A 15,402-nucleotide genomic window follows, 5' to 3' on the forward strand; every position below is an offset into this window, starting at 1 on the left:
AAAGCGTATAGCAGTTTACCTGTCTTGTAACTACCCTAAAGCCTCAAACTTAACCTTTAAAAACTGGGAATGCCATGGATTTGTGTCTGATGTTCACATTAACAATTTACAATAGAGTCACATCCAGTTGATGTCCTGTTATTTGACCTAGAGTAGCATTCACTGTTGCAGGTGTCCAGAAGCCTATTTTACAGATGGCACAAAGCCTCCTGATCCTGAAATGTCAGTCCTCCCTGTTCCAGCGTTGTGACAGGAGTTTTACAGATGAAGATTCAGTTCTCGGAAGCCAACTGCCCAAATCCGGGGTCACTCCAGTCTCCTGCCAGTAGCTGTTTTTGAATGATTAAGTCCCATCTTTTTGCTGGAGAGTAGTAAGACTGAGGCTGTAGTGAAGGGTCAGTGATTTGCCTTGCACTTACCAGTGCTCAAGGCTGTGTTAAACTGGTTTTTGTATGCCATCCCAGCCCTCCTCAGTGCCTCTGCAGCAGTACCATTGTCCCTTTCTGGGCATGTAGGACTGGCGTGGAGGGTGCTAAACAAGCAAGCCGGTGTGCTGCAGGCTGCTCTCCTTGAGGTCTCCCAAGCACCTGTGGCTTTTCAGAAATTTGCAGGCTTTGCTTTGAACTGGTTGGACACAGGCCAGCTCATGCTAAATCCGGGTAGAAGTTTGCCTGTTGCTTCCAGAGGAACAGGGACTCCTCTTTGTGGTGAGGCTCGTAGCTTATTTGTTCCTCTGTTATACTGTAATTTACTGTGGGAGTACAGAGGAGGTCTGTGGGCTGTGCCTTTTTAAAGTCCAACTTTGCATGACTTTTCAGGAGCCTCACTTCATTCATTGTGCTAAATACCTTCTTTGCCTCCATTTTCAACAGTAAGGCAGGAGGACTTCAGGATAACTGGCCTCCTGAGCTGGTCGATGGGGTCAAGGAGCAGTGTTGTACTCCTGAAATCCATGTGGAATTAGATCGAGACTTGTTGAGTCACTTGGATATTCACAAGTCCATGGGACCTGATGGGATTCATCCTAGGGTGCTGAAAGAGCTGGCAGATGAGCTGGCCAAGCCTCTCTCCATCATTTTCCACCAGTCCTGGCTCACTGCAGAGGTCCCAGAAGACTGGAAACTGGCCAATGTGACACCCATCCACAAGAAGGGACGAACAGAAGAACCTGGGAACTCCAGGCCTGTCAGCCTGACCTCAGTGCCAGGGAAAATCATGGAGCAGATTGTCTTGGGGGCAATCACTGCATACCTGAAGGATAGCCAAGGAATCAGGCCCAGCCAACATGGATTTAGGAAGGGCAGGTCCTGCCTCACCAACCTGATCTCCTTCTATGATCAGGTGACCAGCCTGGTGGACGTGGGAAAGGCTGTGGATGTAGTCTACCTGGACTTCAGCAAGGCCTTTGACACTGTCCCCCACAGCAAACTCCTGGCCAAGCTGGCAGCCTGTGGCTTGGACAGCAGCACTGTGCTGGGTTAGGAACTGGCTGGAGGGCCGAGCCCAGAGAGTGGTGGTGAATGGTGCCACATCCAGCTGGCAGCCTGTCACTAGTGGTGTCCCCCAGGGATCAGTGCTGGGCCCCATCCTGTTCAATATCTTTATTGATGATCTGGATGAGGGGATTGAGTCCATCATCAGTAAATTTGCAGATGACACCAAGCTGGGAGCAGGTGTTGATCTGTTAGAGCCCTTCTACCTTCTGCAGAGGGACCTTGACAGGCTGGACAGATGGGCAGAGTCCAACAGGATGGCATTCAACAAGTCCAAGTGCCAGGTGCTGCACTTTGGCCACAACAACCCCATGCAGAGCTACAGGCTGGGATCAGAGTGGCTGGAGAGCAGCCAGGCGGAAAGGGACCTGGGGGTACTGGTTGACAGCAGCTGAACATGAGCCAGCAGTGTGCCCAGGTGGCCAAGAGAGCCAATGGCATCCTGGCCTGCATCAGGAATAGTGTGGCCAGCAGGAGCAGGGAGGTCATTGTACCCCTGTACACAGCACTGGTTAGGCCACACCTTGAGTACTGTGTCCAGTTCTGGGCCCCTCAGTTTAGGAAAGATGTTGAATTGCTGGAGCATGTCCAGAGAAGGGCAACGAGGCTGGGGAGAGGCCTTGAGCACAAGCCCTATGAGGAGAGGCTGAGGGAGCTGGGACTGTTTAGCCTGGAGAAGAGGAGGCTCAGGGGAGACCTCATTGCTGTCTACAACTACCTGAAGGGAGGTTGTAGCCAGGAGGGGTTTGGTCTCTTCTCCCAGGCAACCAGCACCAGAACAAGAGGACACAGTCTCAAGCTGCGCCAGGGGAGGTTTAGGCTAGAGGTGAGGAGAAAGTTCTTCACAGAGAGAGTGGTTGGCCATTGGAATGGGCTGCCCAGGGAGGTGGTGGAGTCACCATCCCTGGAGGTGTTCAAGAGGGGATTGGACGTGGCACTTGGTGCCATGGTTTAGATAGTCATGAGGTTTAGGGTGACAGGTTGGACTCGATCTTTGAGGTCTCTTCCAGCCTTTTTGATTCTAAGATTCTATGATTCATCTTCCATTTCTTTTTCCTACAATATACATGACCTAAAAATACTCAACTAAAGTCGTGTCAGTTACTTGAAGTGTTAACTTCAGGTATATCTGCAGTCTGACTTCCACTGTTGTCTATTCAACCAATACTGATTTTAAAATAGTAGGATTATAATACCTTATCCTGGCTGCAGTAACACTGAACAGGAGAGGCAAGAACTGCTATTACATGTAATATGCAGTCACTGGCTGTGCAGCTATTTGGATGGAAGTCTTGTCCTAGCCCCGGAGAGGTTTCCAGACTTCAGCTTTGCTGTGTAAAATGGTCTGCCTGGAGAGCCTGTGACTTCTTGAATGCTTCCACATGGCAGTCCTGATGAGCATGGCTTTTACTCACCCATCCAGAGGTGACTTTGTGGGGTTTATGGCTGGCACTGCAGTTAGAGAGCAAATGTGCAAACCCAGCTTCTGAAGACTGGCTGGGAGTACTGACTGCTCAGAGCTTGTGTTTAATCTTCACTTGGTGGTTTCTGTGGGAGTTACCAAACCAGTTGAGCTACAGCACTGGCATGAAGCCAAATGAAAAATACAGTTTTCTTCACTGTAAACATGACTGTCAGGCAGTAATGTTTTTCTCAGCTTCATTTTAAAGGCATTATAATGCAAGAAAATGAAACTAAAACACGTTTGTACGCCAGTATTATACGTGGAAGAATGTAATTTCTTCTTTCTTTTAATGAAAAACTCTTAGAGAGTGGGACATAGAAAATTATGTGTTAATAAATATGAAATCAGTTATCTGTGTGGCTATATAACTTGATGGACTTGTCAAACCCAATACATTTCTTACTCTGATGTAGTTATGGTCACAATGCATTTTTTTTTTCCTCTGCAAACATGAAAAATATGCTAAGCTCTTCATTTTTAGTCCTGTTTTGATAACACACAAAATAAATAGTGCCTGATATAACTTAATGAATAATGACAGCAAGCACTCATCTCTGTCTTACTCCTTCAGGGTTATTTTTAAACTCTCTTCTCAGTGGCCAATGGCTCTCGTAACTCATCATCAGGTATTTGGCTGAACTTGGCCTTTCTTGCTCTGCTTTTGGGGTTTCTTTTGTTGGGAAGTCTGTTAAGCTCAGCTTTGCCTCTCAAAGAGAAACACAAACTGTACTTAATGCTCACAGTGCTTCCACCACGACATTGTCATGTAGGTGTAGCTGCACCAACTTTGGACCAGCAGCATATTTTCACTTATTTTTCAAAATGAGTCTTATCAGAGTTGTCTGCTTTGCCTGCAACTCCTTCCATTTTATTCTGCAGAGTGAGTAAAAAGCTTGTTGGACAAAGTGCCTGATCAGCTGCTGCTTGGTAAAGTGACTTCTTGGGTGCTAGGGATGCAAATGGCCTCTAGATGAATGGATGTCAGTATCCCTGTAACTTGATGCACTGGAAGGTGAAAAATCCTCCAGTTGTGCTTCATTATTTGAATGAGCTTCTTTAAGAGTTTTGTAACAGAAAAGTAAAAAGTAGGATTGGAAGGGACTTTCTAAGGGTCTTCTCATCTGTCCTGACTCTTGAGACAGATACAGCTTTGTTCATACTCATTAGTGCAATATGTGCTGCAGTAGCAATGAAATGTGTTCAGGATTTGAAGATGGTAGTCAAGGAGCAGCTTTTTGGCCAGGTACCTTCAAGATTTTGTGTATGAGTGGTAACATCAGAGACTTGGAATGTATTGGGTTGGAAGGGATCTGTAGAGGTCATGTAGTCCAACCCCCCTGCTGTCAGCAGGGACATCCCCAACTAGATCAGGTTGCTCTGAGCCCAATCAAGCCTGGCCTTGAATGTCTCCAGGGATGTGGGCTCCACCACCTCCCCGGGCAACCTGTTCCAGTGTTCCAGCACCCTCATAGTAAAGAGCTTCTTGCTAACGTCCAACCTAAGTCTACCCTGTTCTAGTTTCAAACCATTGTCCCTTGTCCTACTTGCACTTGTAAACAGTCCCTCCCCAGCTCTCCTGCAGCCCCTTTCAGGTACTAGAAAGCTGCATTAAAGCCTCCCTGGACCCTTCTCCATGCTAAACAACCCCAAACCTCCTAGCCTGGAGAGGTGCTCCAGCCCTCTGATCATCCTTTTTCATGGCAGAAAACATTGCCGTTTTCCATTGCAATATCCTATGTTTACCCTAACAAAAAGGGTTTTCTTTTGGATCTTGGGATGAGCCAGCTCCTCAGAGTTCAAGGTAGTATCCCAGCAAGGAAGTGCTGAGAACAACAGGCTATTGTTGCGCTTGGGCGTGCATTGTCCTGTACCCTGGGCGTCTGTATCCTGCCACGCAGGCGCTCCAAGCTCACTTGCAGCCTCTGGCTCTGGGCAGGCAGCCCTGGTTTCAAAGAAACAGTCAAACACTACTGGCTGCTGTCACCAGGAGTGGTCTCAGGGCAGCAGCTCTGCTCTTGGAGGATTTTCTCAAAACATGGGTTTTAGTAAATCAGAGGCAGAGTAATCAAGTAGGTCTTTGGATCTTTGTGTAGAGTTTTCTGCACCGAGTAGGAAGAAGCAAACAGGATAGAGCTCATACAGAAGGGTCAAAGCAGCAAAGCCAAGAGATTTGACCAACTTAGGTTGCTCAAGGTAGACTGACTGCATTTCAGGCTGAGGATCATCTCCAGAGAGGATTCAAAAACTTAAGTGGGCTCCAGGTCTGTGAATTTTAGGCATTGCCAGAGCCCTGGTTCCCACCATCTGCAAAGCATTCTCCGAGTGGTCATCGCTGCTCAGCACCTCCATGTCCAGAAATAGAAAGATCTCATCCATGGTGGTTCATGGAGAGGGGAAGGTCATCTTTTGATGACCAGATGCAGTGGAGAATGTGAAGTGCAGACTTGTAGGCAATGAGTGATTCATTTCAGCTACAAAACAAATACACTTCTGAAATGTTTAATCAGCATAACCACAGTAACTAGGATGTTGCATGCATGTCTGTTTGGGACAGATGCTGACATTCTGGCACTTCCAAAACCATCCAATAAAGCAGTGAATGTGACCTTATGTATGTGGCTTTAGGTCCTCTTTCTAGTGTAATGATGCTGCAGGCAGGTCCTGCACCTGTTTCCCTGGAGAAGTTTGAGATGATACTTCTGCTTCTGTTTTCTGTGAAGCCAGGGTTATGCCAGCTTTCTTCACTGACTTAATTCTTGCATTGCTCACCTTCACAGCCCGGAAGTCCAAAAAGTTGGGGAAATTGAAAGGGATGCACGAGGAGCAGCCCCAGCAGCGGCAGCAGCCCCCGCCCCAGAGCCCCGAGGAGGGGACGACGTACATCGCACCCGTGACCGAGCCCTCCGTAAACACAGCACTTGTCCCCCACATGTCTGCTATCTCACCAGCACTTACTCCCTCTCCTGTTAAGATCCTTGAAAGCATTGAACCGGAAATCGTCTACGCAGGATACGACAGTTCCAAGCCAGACACAGCAGAGTACCTGCTGTCCACATTAAACCGCCTGGCTGGCAAGCAGATGATTCAGGTGGTGAAGTGGGCAAAGATACTTCCAGGTAGGTCCACGAGGCACTTGGTGATGTTTCTCTTCGCTGTTTCTCTCAGCTTCATGAGCTAGTTGCTTGACAAATGGTGTCTTTCCTCTGCACTGAGAACCCTCACAGAGCCGGGGAGGGGGATGAGATGAACACCTGAGAGAAGATCCTTGGGTGCTTGAGTTATGTTAATGTTAGTTTCATGTGTCTGTGATCAATATTTGAAAAGCTTTCATTTTGAATAATAACCTCTTAAGGAGAAAGCATGTTTTGTCACTGGAATGAAAAATGGCAGCTGTTTTCCAGAAGTACACTTCTGGCAGTGTTGCCTCTTGTTCGTTGATACCAGAAAAAAATGAATGAGCGATGTGTTCAGTGCTGGTTTGGCCAGCCCTTGCAGAGTGCACTGTAGTTCATGGCTGTTTTCTGGTTTGATCTCTAGGATTTAGAAACTTGCCTCTTGAGGACCAAATTACTTTAATTCAGTATTCATGGATGTGTCTGTCATCATTTGCCTTGAGCTGGAGATCGTACAAACACACAAACAGCCAGTTCCTCTATTTTGCTCCAGACCTGATCTTCGATGAGTAAGTATTCCTTGATGCTTCTTCTCAGTGCAGGCTGGAAGGATTACTGTGTCTTTATTTGGCTTTGAGACGTACCTGTAGTCTAAAAAAATTTCAACTAATTCAGATTTTAAAAGCAAGGTGGGTTTTTTATTTTTTTCAGTAACCTCATTTTCATTGGCAAAGCTTTAAATGCTGCCATCCGCTTCTCCTTATGCATGTGGATGTGTTCACAAACCGGGACCATCCTGCTGGCTTGAAGTGTGGCTGATACACCACCAAGATTTATAGGGGAAAAAAAAAAAAGAAAAAAACCAAAACTAAACCTTTTTTTGGTATCTACTGGAGCCTGGAAAAATATCTGAATTCTAGGAAATGTGCCTGTTTAAATTGCCAGGTTTTTTCAGGCAGTCATGTAATGGTGCTTTTGTTAACAATATACAGCTGCTCAATGTGTTTTCTTGACAGCCTTAATTACCCTTCTTTGCAGCCATGAAAGAAGCCAAAATGTTTTTTCAGTAATGAAACATAACTTCTTTTATGATGCTTTCAGACAAAAAGAAGGATCAACCAAGGAACCATTCCTTCTGAGTAAGAGCGTTCCTTCATATTTGAAGTTTGTGTTTTAGTGCTTTGCCTTTTGATGAGGATAATTTAATTTGTCTTTCATTCGCTTAGTGTTTATTCCAAGACAGTAAAGGCAAAACTTAGGCAAATACGCAGGCAGTCAAACTGGAGTCAGGTCATACACCTATCCTAGAATGCTGTGGGTGTTTTCTCCAGGTAAAAATGGGATAGAATCAATAGGATATGGGTGGTCTTGAAGAAAAGGGGAAAAAAAAACAGCAGCAAAACAAAAAAATACAGGAAAAAATGAACAAAAACCCCCTCACTGCTCAATCTCCTGAAGCATTCTCAAATGTTTTTCTTGGAGAAGATGCTTTGTTGCTCTCTGTCTTAATAGTCTTCCTTTGATTCAGGAATTCCTACATAATTAATGCACATGAGAGAGGTCCCCAAGTAGTGGAAGTATCAAAGGAGGATGGTTTGGCATTTTTTTGTTTGGTCTTTAAGAGGAGGAAGTGGTGATTCACTGAACGTGGTTGAAAATGTGGTGTCAAACATTCTCCCTGCTGTGACTTGGACATTGGAGAATCATCACAAAAAGTTTCTGTAGGTAAAGCTAAGTGAAAATATGAACTTGGAAGAGTTTAGTTCTCTTGGGGAAATGTAGACTAGAAGTTCAAACAAAGCAGCAGCTTTCTTTTATTTGACCCCCCTTTTATCTGAAGGGGGTCAAATATTGTTGGTCAGGGAAACCAATCCCTCTGGTAAACGGCAAGGTGCATTGCTAGCATTCTGGGTACCACAGCTGGAAGTGGCTTCCAGAAGCTGAGATCTATTGTGAGTTTTATGTTGCAAACCTAAAAGGTAGGTCCCTACAGAATTACACTGAGGTCAAAGTTGGGATCCATTGAGGGGAGAAGCAGGTCAGTGTCATGGAGTGCAAAATGAAACCATCCAAATGCAGCTATGTATGCAAGATAGTGGCCTGCCTACCTCTGTATTTAACACTGTGCTCGCTGCAGAGCTCCCAGGGGTAGCACAGGGCAGGTGTTTGTAAAGAGAAGAAAAACAAATTACCAGGAGCTGTGTTGAGCTGTGAGATCTGGGACAGGGGCTTTTGAAGTGGCTAATCAGGGCAAGAAAAATGTCCTTTGGAGCTAAAAGGGTAGAAGTTCAGTGCTCACCCACGAATGGTGATGGGCTCATCTCTGGAACAAGAAGTTTTTTCCTCATTTCTCTCATGTTGATGGGAATCGTGAGAGACGTTTGTTCTAGTTTTGCCCTATTGCTGCTCAGGGTGGTAGTGGTGACACTGCATTCAGAGCTTGAGTTTTGGGCTCCCTCTGTAAGGACTCAGGAACCTTAGAGAGCAGTGAGGGGCTGGCTGGGACAGCAAGGGAGACCATGCAGTGGGGATTTAATTGCAGCCCTCAGCAATTAAGGCTGGCCTTACTTTACTCAAGTATTATGGGGTTTTTTAACTTAGGACCAAGGCTGGTCTTACCTGTACTTTTTGAGTTCCATGAACCCTGGGAACATGGTGTGTAGCTGTAAACCTTGTGGCACAGAAATGAAGGTCTGTCTTTATCAGACTTCCCCAAGGTTCACTTGGTGCAACTTTTTGAGTGTTTTACAGAAACAGAGGTTGGAAGGAGCCTTTGGAGATCAACTCATCCTGTCCAACCCCTCTTGGCATTTTAGGACATGTGTTAGTTGATACAAAGTGAAAGGGAGATGCTTTAAAATGACTTTTCCTTCTGGTGTGGCTTTGAGAGAGTTATGTTGCTGTTATCACGTGGCCAAGATTTTCTTGGTGTTTCTTCATGCTGTGTCTGGAGAGGTCATTTCCTGCCTCCGTGCGAGAAGTAGCTGGGAAGGTCCCTGGCCAGTAGCCTGCACTTGGTGCCCCAGAGGGCTCAGCATTTTCTTCAATGAACAGTTAAAAAAGAGTGAAAGTAGAGGTTGGCATTAGCAGAGTTATGTTGCTTTGTTTTACATGAAATGAGTTTTCCATTTACTCTTAACTGTTGAGAATAAAAGGAAGTCTTAATGTTTCTGGAAGACCATGATGTATGATCTTCTTTTCTTTCTTGCTCTGAAGGCCCCTAAACAAGGGGACTCACAAGAAAGGATCTCTGGTTTTAATAGCTGAGAAATATGCCTTCCATTGTATAAATGCAGCGTAAAATCCTTCCCTACTAATCCATGGTTTGGTTTCCTTAGGGAAGGCTGGAAATGCTTGCCTGCCTTCATCCAGTCATGTAGCACACCCAGTGAAGGGGGATGCTCATCTGGATGGATCAGGCTGGGGAAGGAGTGTTCAGAAGGGCCTGTAGCAACAGGATAAGGGGCAGTGCTTTGAAACTGGAAAAGGGTAGATTTGAGTTAGACATAAGGAGAAAGCTCTTCACAGTGTGAGGGTAGTGAGACACTGGAACAGGTTGTCCAGAGAAGAGGTGGAGGCCCCATCTGTGGAGACATTCAAAGTCAAACTGGATGAAGCCCTGAGCAACCTGATCTGGTTAAAGCTCTCCCTGCTCACTGCAGGGGGGTTAGACAAGATGACCTTTGAGGGCTCCTTCCAACCTGCTGCATTCTGTGATTCTTTGTGAACTGAGGGATGAGAAAGTGGCAGCTGGCCTGTTACAGAGAGGTCTGAAAGAGAGCATCAACCAGACTGGTGTGGGTTGTGTTGTGGGAGTTACACGAAGCAAGCTTTAAACCCAATTCTTTCGTGGCACAGTACCTGTAATCAAAGCTAAGGGTCTGTAGCCACTTCGGGACATGGTTTAATGGCCATGGTGGTGTCAGGTTGGCAGTTGGACTCAATGCTTTTAGAGGTCTTCTCCAGCTGAAACAATTCTGGGATTCTATAGAGGTTTGGTTTTAATCCACAGTAAATCCTTAAAAAACCGTCATATAGGTGATAGCACAGAATTCTTCTTGCAGGGAAAGACTCTAAAAGGGTGACTCTTGCATATGTAGTAACACTCTAAAAGTACTGTAGTAAGGCTGCCTTAAGTAAGTACTGCCCTTAAGGCTGCCAGCTCAAATCCAAGAAGCTGCAAAATTCCAGAATTAAGGTGCTCTGTGAAATCATGGTTTGAGCCCTTTGGGTACGTGCTTGGAAGACTGTATCCATAACCACACCTTTAAGTTCTATTATCCTGTAATGTTTTCCCCATGTGACTCCTTCCTTTGTGTATTGATCAGGCTGACTGAGCTGGAGGGATGATGCAGGATTATGTAGTGAGAGACTGCTGGGTTTGTGCTTCGTTTGTTGCCAGCAAGGAAGCCTTACCTTGAACAGATCTAGGGATTTGGGAAAACAGAGAGATATTAATGGGAAAGATTTCCTTAAGACAGGACAAATGACTACCCCTGACTCAAGACCTAAGCTCTGAGACATTTTGGGTTTCTATTGCAAAGTAACAGAAATCCCACAGGGAGGAAAGGAAGAAAAAAAGGCTGTTGTTTATTTAACTCAAGGAAGAGAGAAAATTTCTCTTAAGACTTAACCAAAGACTTCAGCTGAAATTTCTAATCTAATTCAACCTGAGGCAGCCATATGCATGGACAATTTGAGTCCAAAGCATTAAATTGGTGAAGTTAAGACACAGCTGAAAGCAGGAAGCTGAGCAGTGCTGCTTGGAATGGGTGCAAGGACGAAGGCAAAGGATGGAGCAAAAATACAATGTTTTTTGACACTGCCTTATTTCTAGGGATTCTGTTTAAAGCTTTGCAAAATGAACCCTTTGCTTGAGGGAACAATCTAAATACAGTTTTTAAAACAGAATCCTGGAAGGTAGGGAAGTTAGTTTCAAATTCCCTTGGTCTCTCCCTTACTCTATGAATTATTAATTGAACTAATAGCTAAACCAACTCTTTCTCTGGCTGTGTCCTTTGGCAGGAAGAGTCCCCAGCATTTCTGAAAACAGGCAGTGTGACAGTTTAGGTCCTAGCAGAAATCTGATGATCTGAATCCATCAGCAGCAGGAGTTTGTTTGCAGTGCAGAGCAGAAGTCAGGTGCCTGAATGCCAGAGGAAGGCAAAGGGATGCTCCATCTTGCTCACGTTTCTGTGATGGCCTCAGGCTGTTGCTGTCTCACCAGCTAGCAGTGGCAGCTTCCCAGGTATCTGCTTCCACCCATACGTTAAGTCAGGGCATTGGCTGGCAACCTTTCAGAGGCTCAGGAAGGAATAAAGAACATTTATGAGTGCAGCACTGCCAACAGAAACCCAGCAGGAGCCAAGATGTGGTGCGACAGGGATCCTCGCTCCCCCAACGTGGGAAACCAGTGGGAGCAGTGGGATATGGGCTGCCTTTGGGGCCACAGCTTGTGCTCCCAGCACATACTGCTCTCCCTGCTGGAAGTCAGAAACTACATTCCTCCTGGTGAGCTGCCAGGCTTATCCAATGCTTCCCCTAAGGAACAGGGATGGTGGCTTTTCTTCTCTCCATAGGGCAAAACCCCAGCTGATGGCAGTGCTGACAAGTATTAAAAATCAAGCTGTGTGTCCTCTTTGGCATGCATTGGTTTCTGCTGGCAGAAAGAATCCCAAGGGTCAGCCTGATGTGGGAGTTCCCCCATAGGTCTAGATTTTTTTCTTTTTTTCCATACAATCATAGAAGCATTTTCTATTGGAAAAGACTTTTATGATCATTGAGTACAGCCATTCTCTAACTCTTCCAAGTCTGGTGCTAAGCCATGTCCCTCAGCACCACATCTCTGCCTCTTTGAAACACCTCTGGGAATGGGGATTCAACCACCTGCCTGGGCATCCTGTGCCAGGCTTTGAGAACCCTTTCAGGGAAGAAGTTTTTTCTCCTATCCAACCTAAACCTCCCCTGGTGCAGCTTGAGGCCATTTCCTCTCCTTTCCAGCCACTCTACCCCAAGCCTGGAGTGTTCATGGGGTGATTAAGTTGTACACAGTCTCTTTGTAGACTTCTAGATCCTTGGAGATTTTGGAAGAGGAGACTCAAATTCCAAAATAATTTATTACTTGTAGCAACTTTACCCAGATTCTCTTACTTACTATTCCACTTTTACCTCGCTGTGAAATAGCAATGATGTGGGATACTGAAAGAGTTCAGAGCTGAGGCTCCATGTTAGAGACACTTCAGTACATTAAAGCACAGCATTGATATTTCAGCAGTATTTTGCAAGTGCACCAAATGACTCCTGTGCTCTGTGTTCTCTTGCTCCTGGGATCTTTCTTGCTTTGTCATCTGTAGCAGAAAGAATCAATCATAGGTGTGTAAGTGTGCAGGTTCTAAATTTCCTGTCCGTTGTGTTTCCTTCTAACTCTCATCAGATTTTTACTCAAGTGAGGGAGCTGAGGATTTGCCTGATAAAAGCAGCACTGTTTTTAGGTGCTGTACAAGGTACCTGAAATTCATCAAGTGAACTTGAAAGTTAAGATTCTACGAACTGGGACCAGTTTTCACAAGCATTTGGATCAGCAATGTCTTCTTTCCATCTCTGAAGTTATTGTATTACTTCATCTGCAGCTCAGTCCATACAGTGCAAAGGTTTCAGTAACAGCTGCAGTTTATTGCCCATTATGTACAAAACCAGTAAGAGCAGAATATACTGACTGATGTTTGGTTGGTGCTTCAGGCTGATGAGGAGAAGCTTCAGGCTATGGGTTCTGAACTAAGAACTGGCTGTCCTTTCATTACTGCCACTGTGGGCACTGGTGACACTGCTGGCCACTCTCCTGGATGGCTTTTTCACCACAAAATTCAATCATCTACTCCAGAGATCTTTAAATAACTGACTAATAATGTGCACAAGCTTGCTACCACGTAAGGAAAACCCTTTAAACTGCAAGATGTAACTTCCAGCAAAATGCAAATGTAGTATCGAGAGGCAGTGTCCCCAGTGTGAAGTTTGAATGTTTAAAAGCAGGCAAAGGTCGATATTAGCAACAGAGGAATCATAGAATGGTTTGGCTTGGAAGGGACCTTAAAGATCATCCAGTTACAACCCTCTGCCATGGAGAGGGAGACCTCCCACTAGCCCAGCTTGCTCAAGGCCTGATCCAGCCTGGTTTTCCACACTTCCAGGCTTGGAGCCTCCACTTCTCTGAGCAACCTGTTCCAGTGCCTCCCCACCCTCATGGGGAAGAATCATTTCTAATGTCTAATCTAAATCCTTCTTCCAGTCCCCTTGTCCTGTCACTCCATGCCTTTGTACAAAGTTCCTCTCCAGTTGTCCTGCAGCCCGTTCCAAATCCTGGAAGGCTGCTCTAAGGTCTCCCCAGAGCCTTCTCTTCTCCAGGCAGAAAAACAGAGAATGTGTTTTTCAAACAAGAAAGCTGATGTAGAGCAGATGAAATAGAGAGGTGTGGAAAACCAGCTTCAGTACATGGGGATTTCTGGGAAGTTTCTGTGCTAATCTTGTCATGGGATGTGGATGTGCAGAGGATTTTGTAACAGTGAGGAAAGTCGAAAATTAAATTAAGAATTCAGATGTAGCTCAACTGAATAGCTTAGATCGTGTTTAAAATCTGCATTGATTCATTCTGTCTCTTGGTAAATGGCAGGATCATTGTCTTGTCATTGTGTTCCTGATATCCTCTCCTGATTCTAGTAGTGGAAGCTGGGACCTTCAGGAGCTGGTGTTGTGCAAGGCAGTGCAAAGATACAGCTGCCTCTCTGTGCCCTTTTGGTGCTGAAGCCTCTAAGTCTTCCTGGTACTCTGATTTCTATGGTAACAGCAGGAAATGTAGGGAAATAAACTGAATATTTAAGAGCAGCAGATTTTTTTTTTTTTAACCTCATACCTCAGTGGGGGGTGGTGATAGTGATGCTGGTGGTTACTCAGATGATCTGTGAGCAGTGATAAAGCCAATAAGTAACTTCTTTCATTGTTGAAAAGATGACTTTTGTCCCCTTTCCATTTTGCAGGAGGAAGGCTGTTAACCCTTTTGTGTCTCTTGCAAGCTGTTAATCCTGTAGTGTCTAAATTTAGGTATTTTTTTGTAATCTCTTTTGTCTGGCAGTCTCCAAATCCTTCATTTTTTCATTAGTAGTGCTGCAGTGATTGTTGATAAGAGTTGTCAGTGTTCATTCTTTGCTAATAAGGTGTGTGTGTGCTCCGATTCTGATAAAAGGTCAGCAAGCACTCCTGGATATTCTTCCCTGCATGATTTTTGCCTGCATATGTTATTTTGAAGAGGAGTACTGCATTCATACAATTTAAAGCATCGGTGCGGTGAGAGGAGAGTATCTTTATCAGTAATTTTTTTATATAGATTGTTAAAATTATTTACTTTTTCACAAAGTGCAGCTCAGTTCCCATCCAGAGAAGTATATGGAAGGATTTAGTTCCATACCCACCCTAAAACAGTGCAGGCACAGAAGGGAATTCTGAAGAACGTCTGTAGTACCGCAGTGTGATAGATGTAATATGTAATATGCCTCAGGTAGATTTTCCAAGTCTTGTTTTCCTTTTTCTCTGCAAAAATGATTGAGCAAAGCAAGAGATTCAGTAGATTTCTAAAGGCTTTTGTAATGCCTTTTTAACTAAAACACTCTAGAAGTTTACAATTGTGAAACTGTAAAGGAAAACAGGTGATAAAGTACTTTTAAGAAGGTAGGTAAGAAGGCACAAACTGCCAGAAGACAGGTGTGTCTAGCACAGTTAAACATCCTTTAAACTGGGCAGTTGCAAAGGAGGAGTAAGATCAGGACAAGGGTCAAATGATACTTCATTGCCCATGATTTAGGGACTTTCTGAACAGGAAGTTGTACTTTAATAACCCTTCTCTATCTTTCTTCTGTGGATTTGCCTGATACCTTTTTGAATACATTTATAGCTTTGACATCTAAAGCGTTCTGTGGCAGTCACTTCTGCGATTCCATTACACCTATTTGTTGTTTGGAGATGTTTCTGAAGCAGAGAGCTGATCATTTAATGGAGTGCCACTTCATTCCTCTGTCTGTAGTAAGAGTGGGCACATCGTTTTGCATCCCCTGAATGCCATTTATCGCTTGCAGGTCCCCCTCAGGTCCCCTTGTTGCTCCTGGGAGCTGAAGAATCAGCTCATCAGTTTCATCTCCCCTTATACAGCAGCTGTTTGCAACCCCTGGCTGTCTTCATCTCCTCTCTCAGTGCTTTTGCTAGCCTGCTGTATTAATTTGGGGAGGAGACCACCAGCCTGACATGCTCTTCAGAGCACAGTGGATTTATGCAGCAGCAAAATTAT

The 15,402-nt window shown here is 45.0% G+C and overlaps 1 protein-coding gene across 2 annotated transcripts in view; it reads left to right on the top strand.

Moving 5' to 3' along the window:
- Positions 1–15,402, top strand: part of NR3C2 (nuclear receptor subfamily 3 group C member 2) — a 206,297-nt gene that overhangs the window by 168,117 nt on the left and 22,778 nt on the right. Inside the window, exons 4-5 of one of the 2 annotated variants that reach the window (XM_054392434.1) lie at positions 5,736–6,074; positions 6,496–6,640. In XM_054392434.1, the coding sequence (XP_054248409.1) occupies positions 5,736–6,074; positions 6,496–6,640 (484 nt within the window). The remainder of the gene's footprint in view (positions 1–5,735; positions 6,075–6,495; positions 6,641–15,402) is intronic. The other variant, XM_054392435.1, reaches the window with a different exon arrangement.

This window comes from Indicator indicator, chromosome 25 (genome assembly GCF_027791375.1).
Source record: "Indicator indicator isolate 239-I01 chromosome 25, UM_Iind_1.1, whole genome shotgun sequence".
In the NCBI taxonomy this organism is placed as follows: Eukaryota; Metazoa; Chordata; class Aves; order Piciformes; family Indicatoridae; genus Indicator; species Indicator indicator.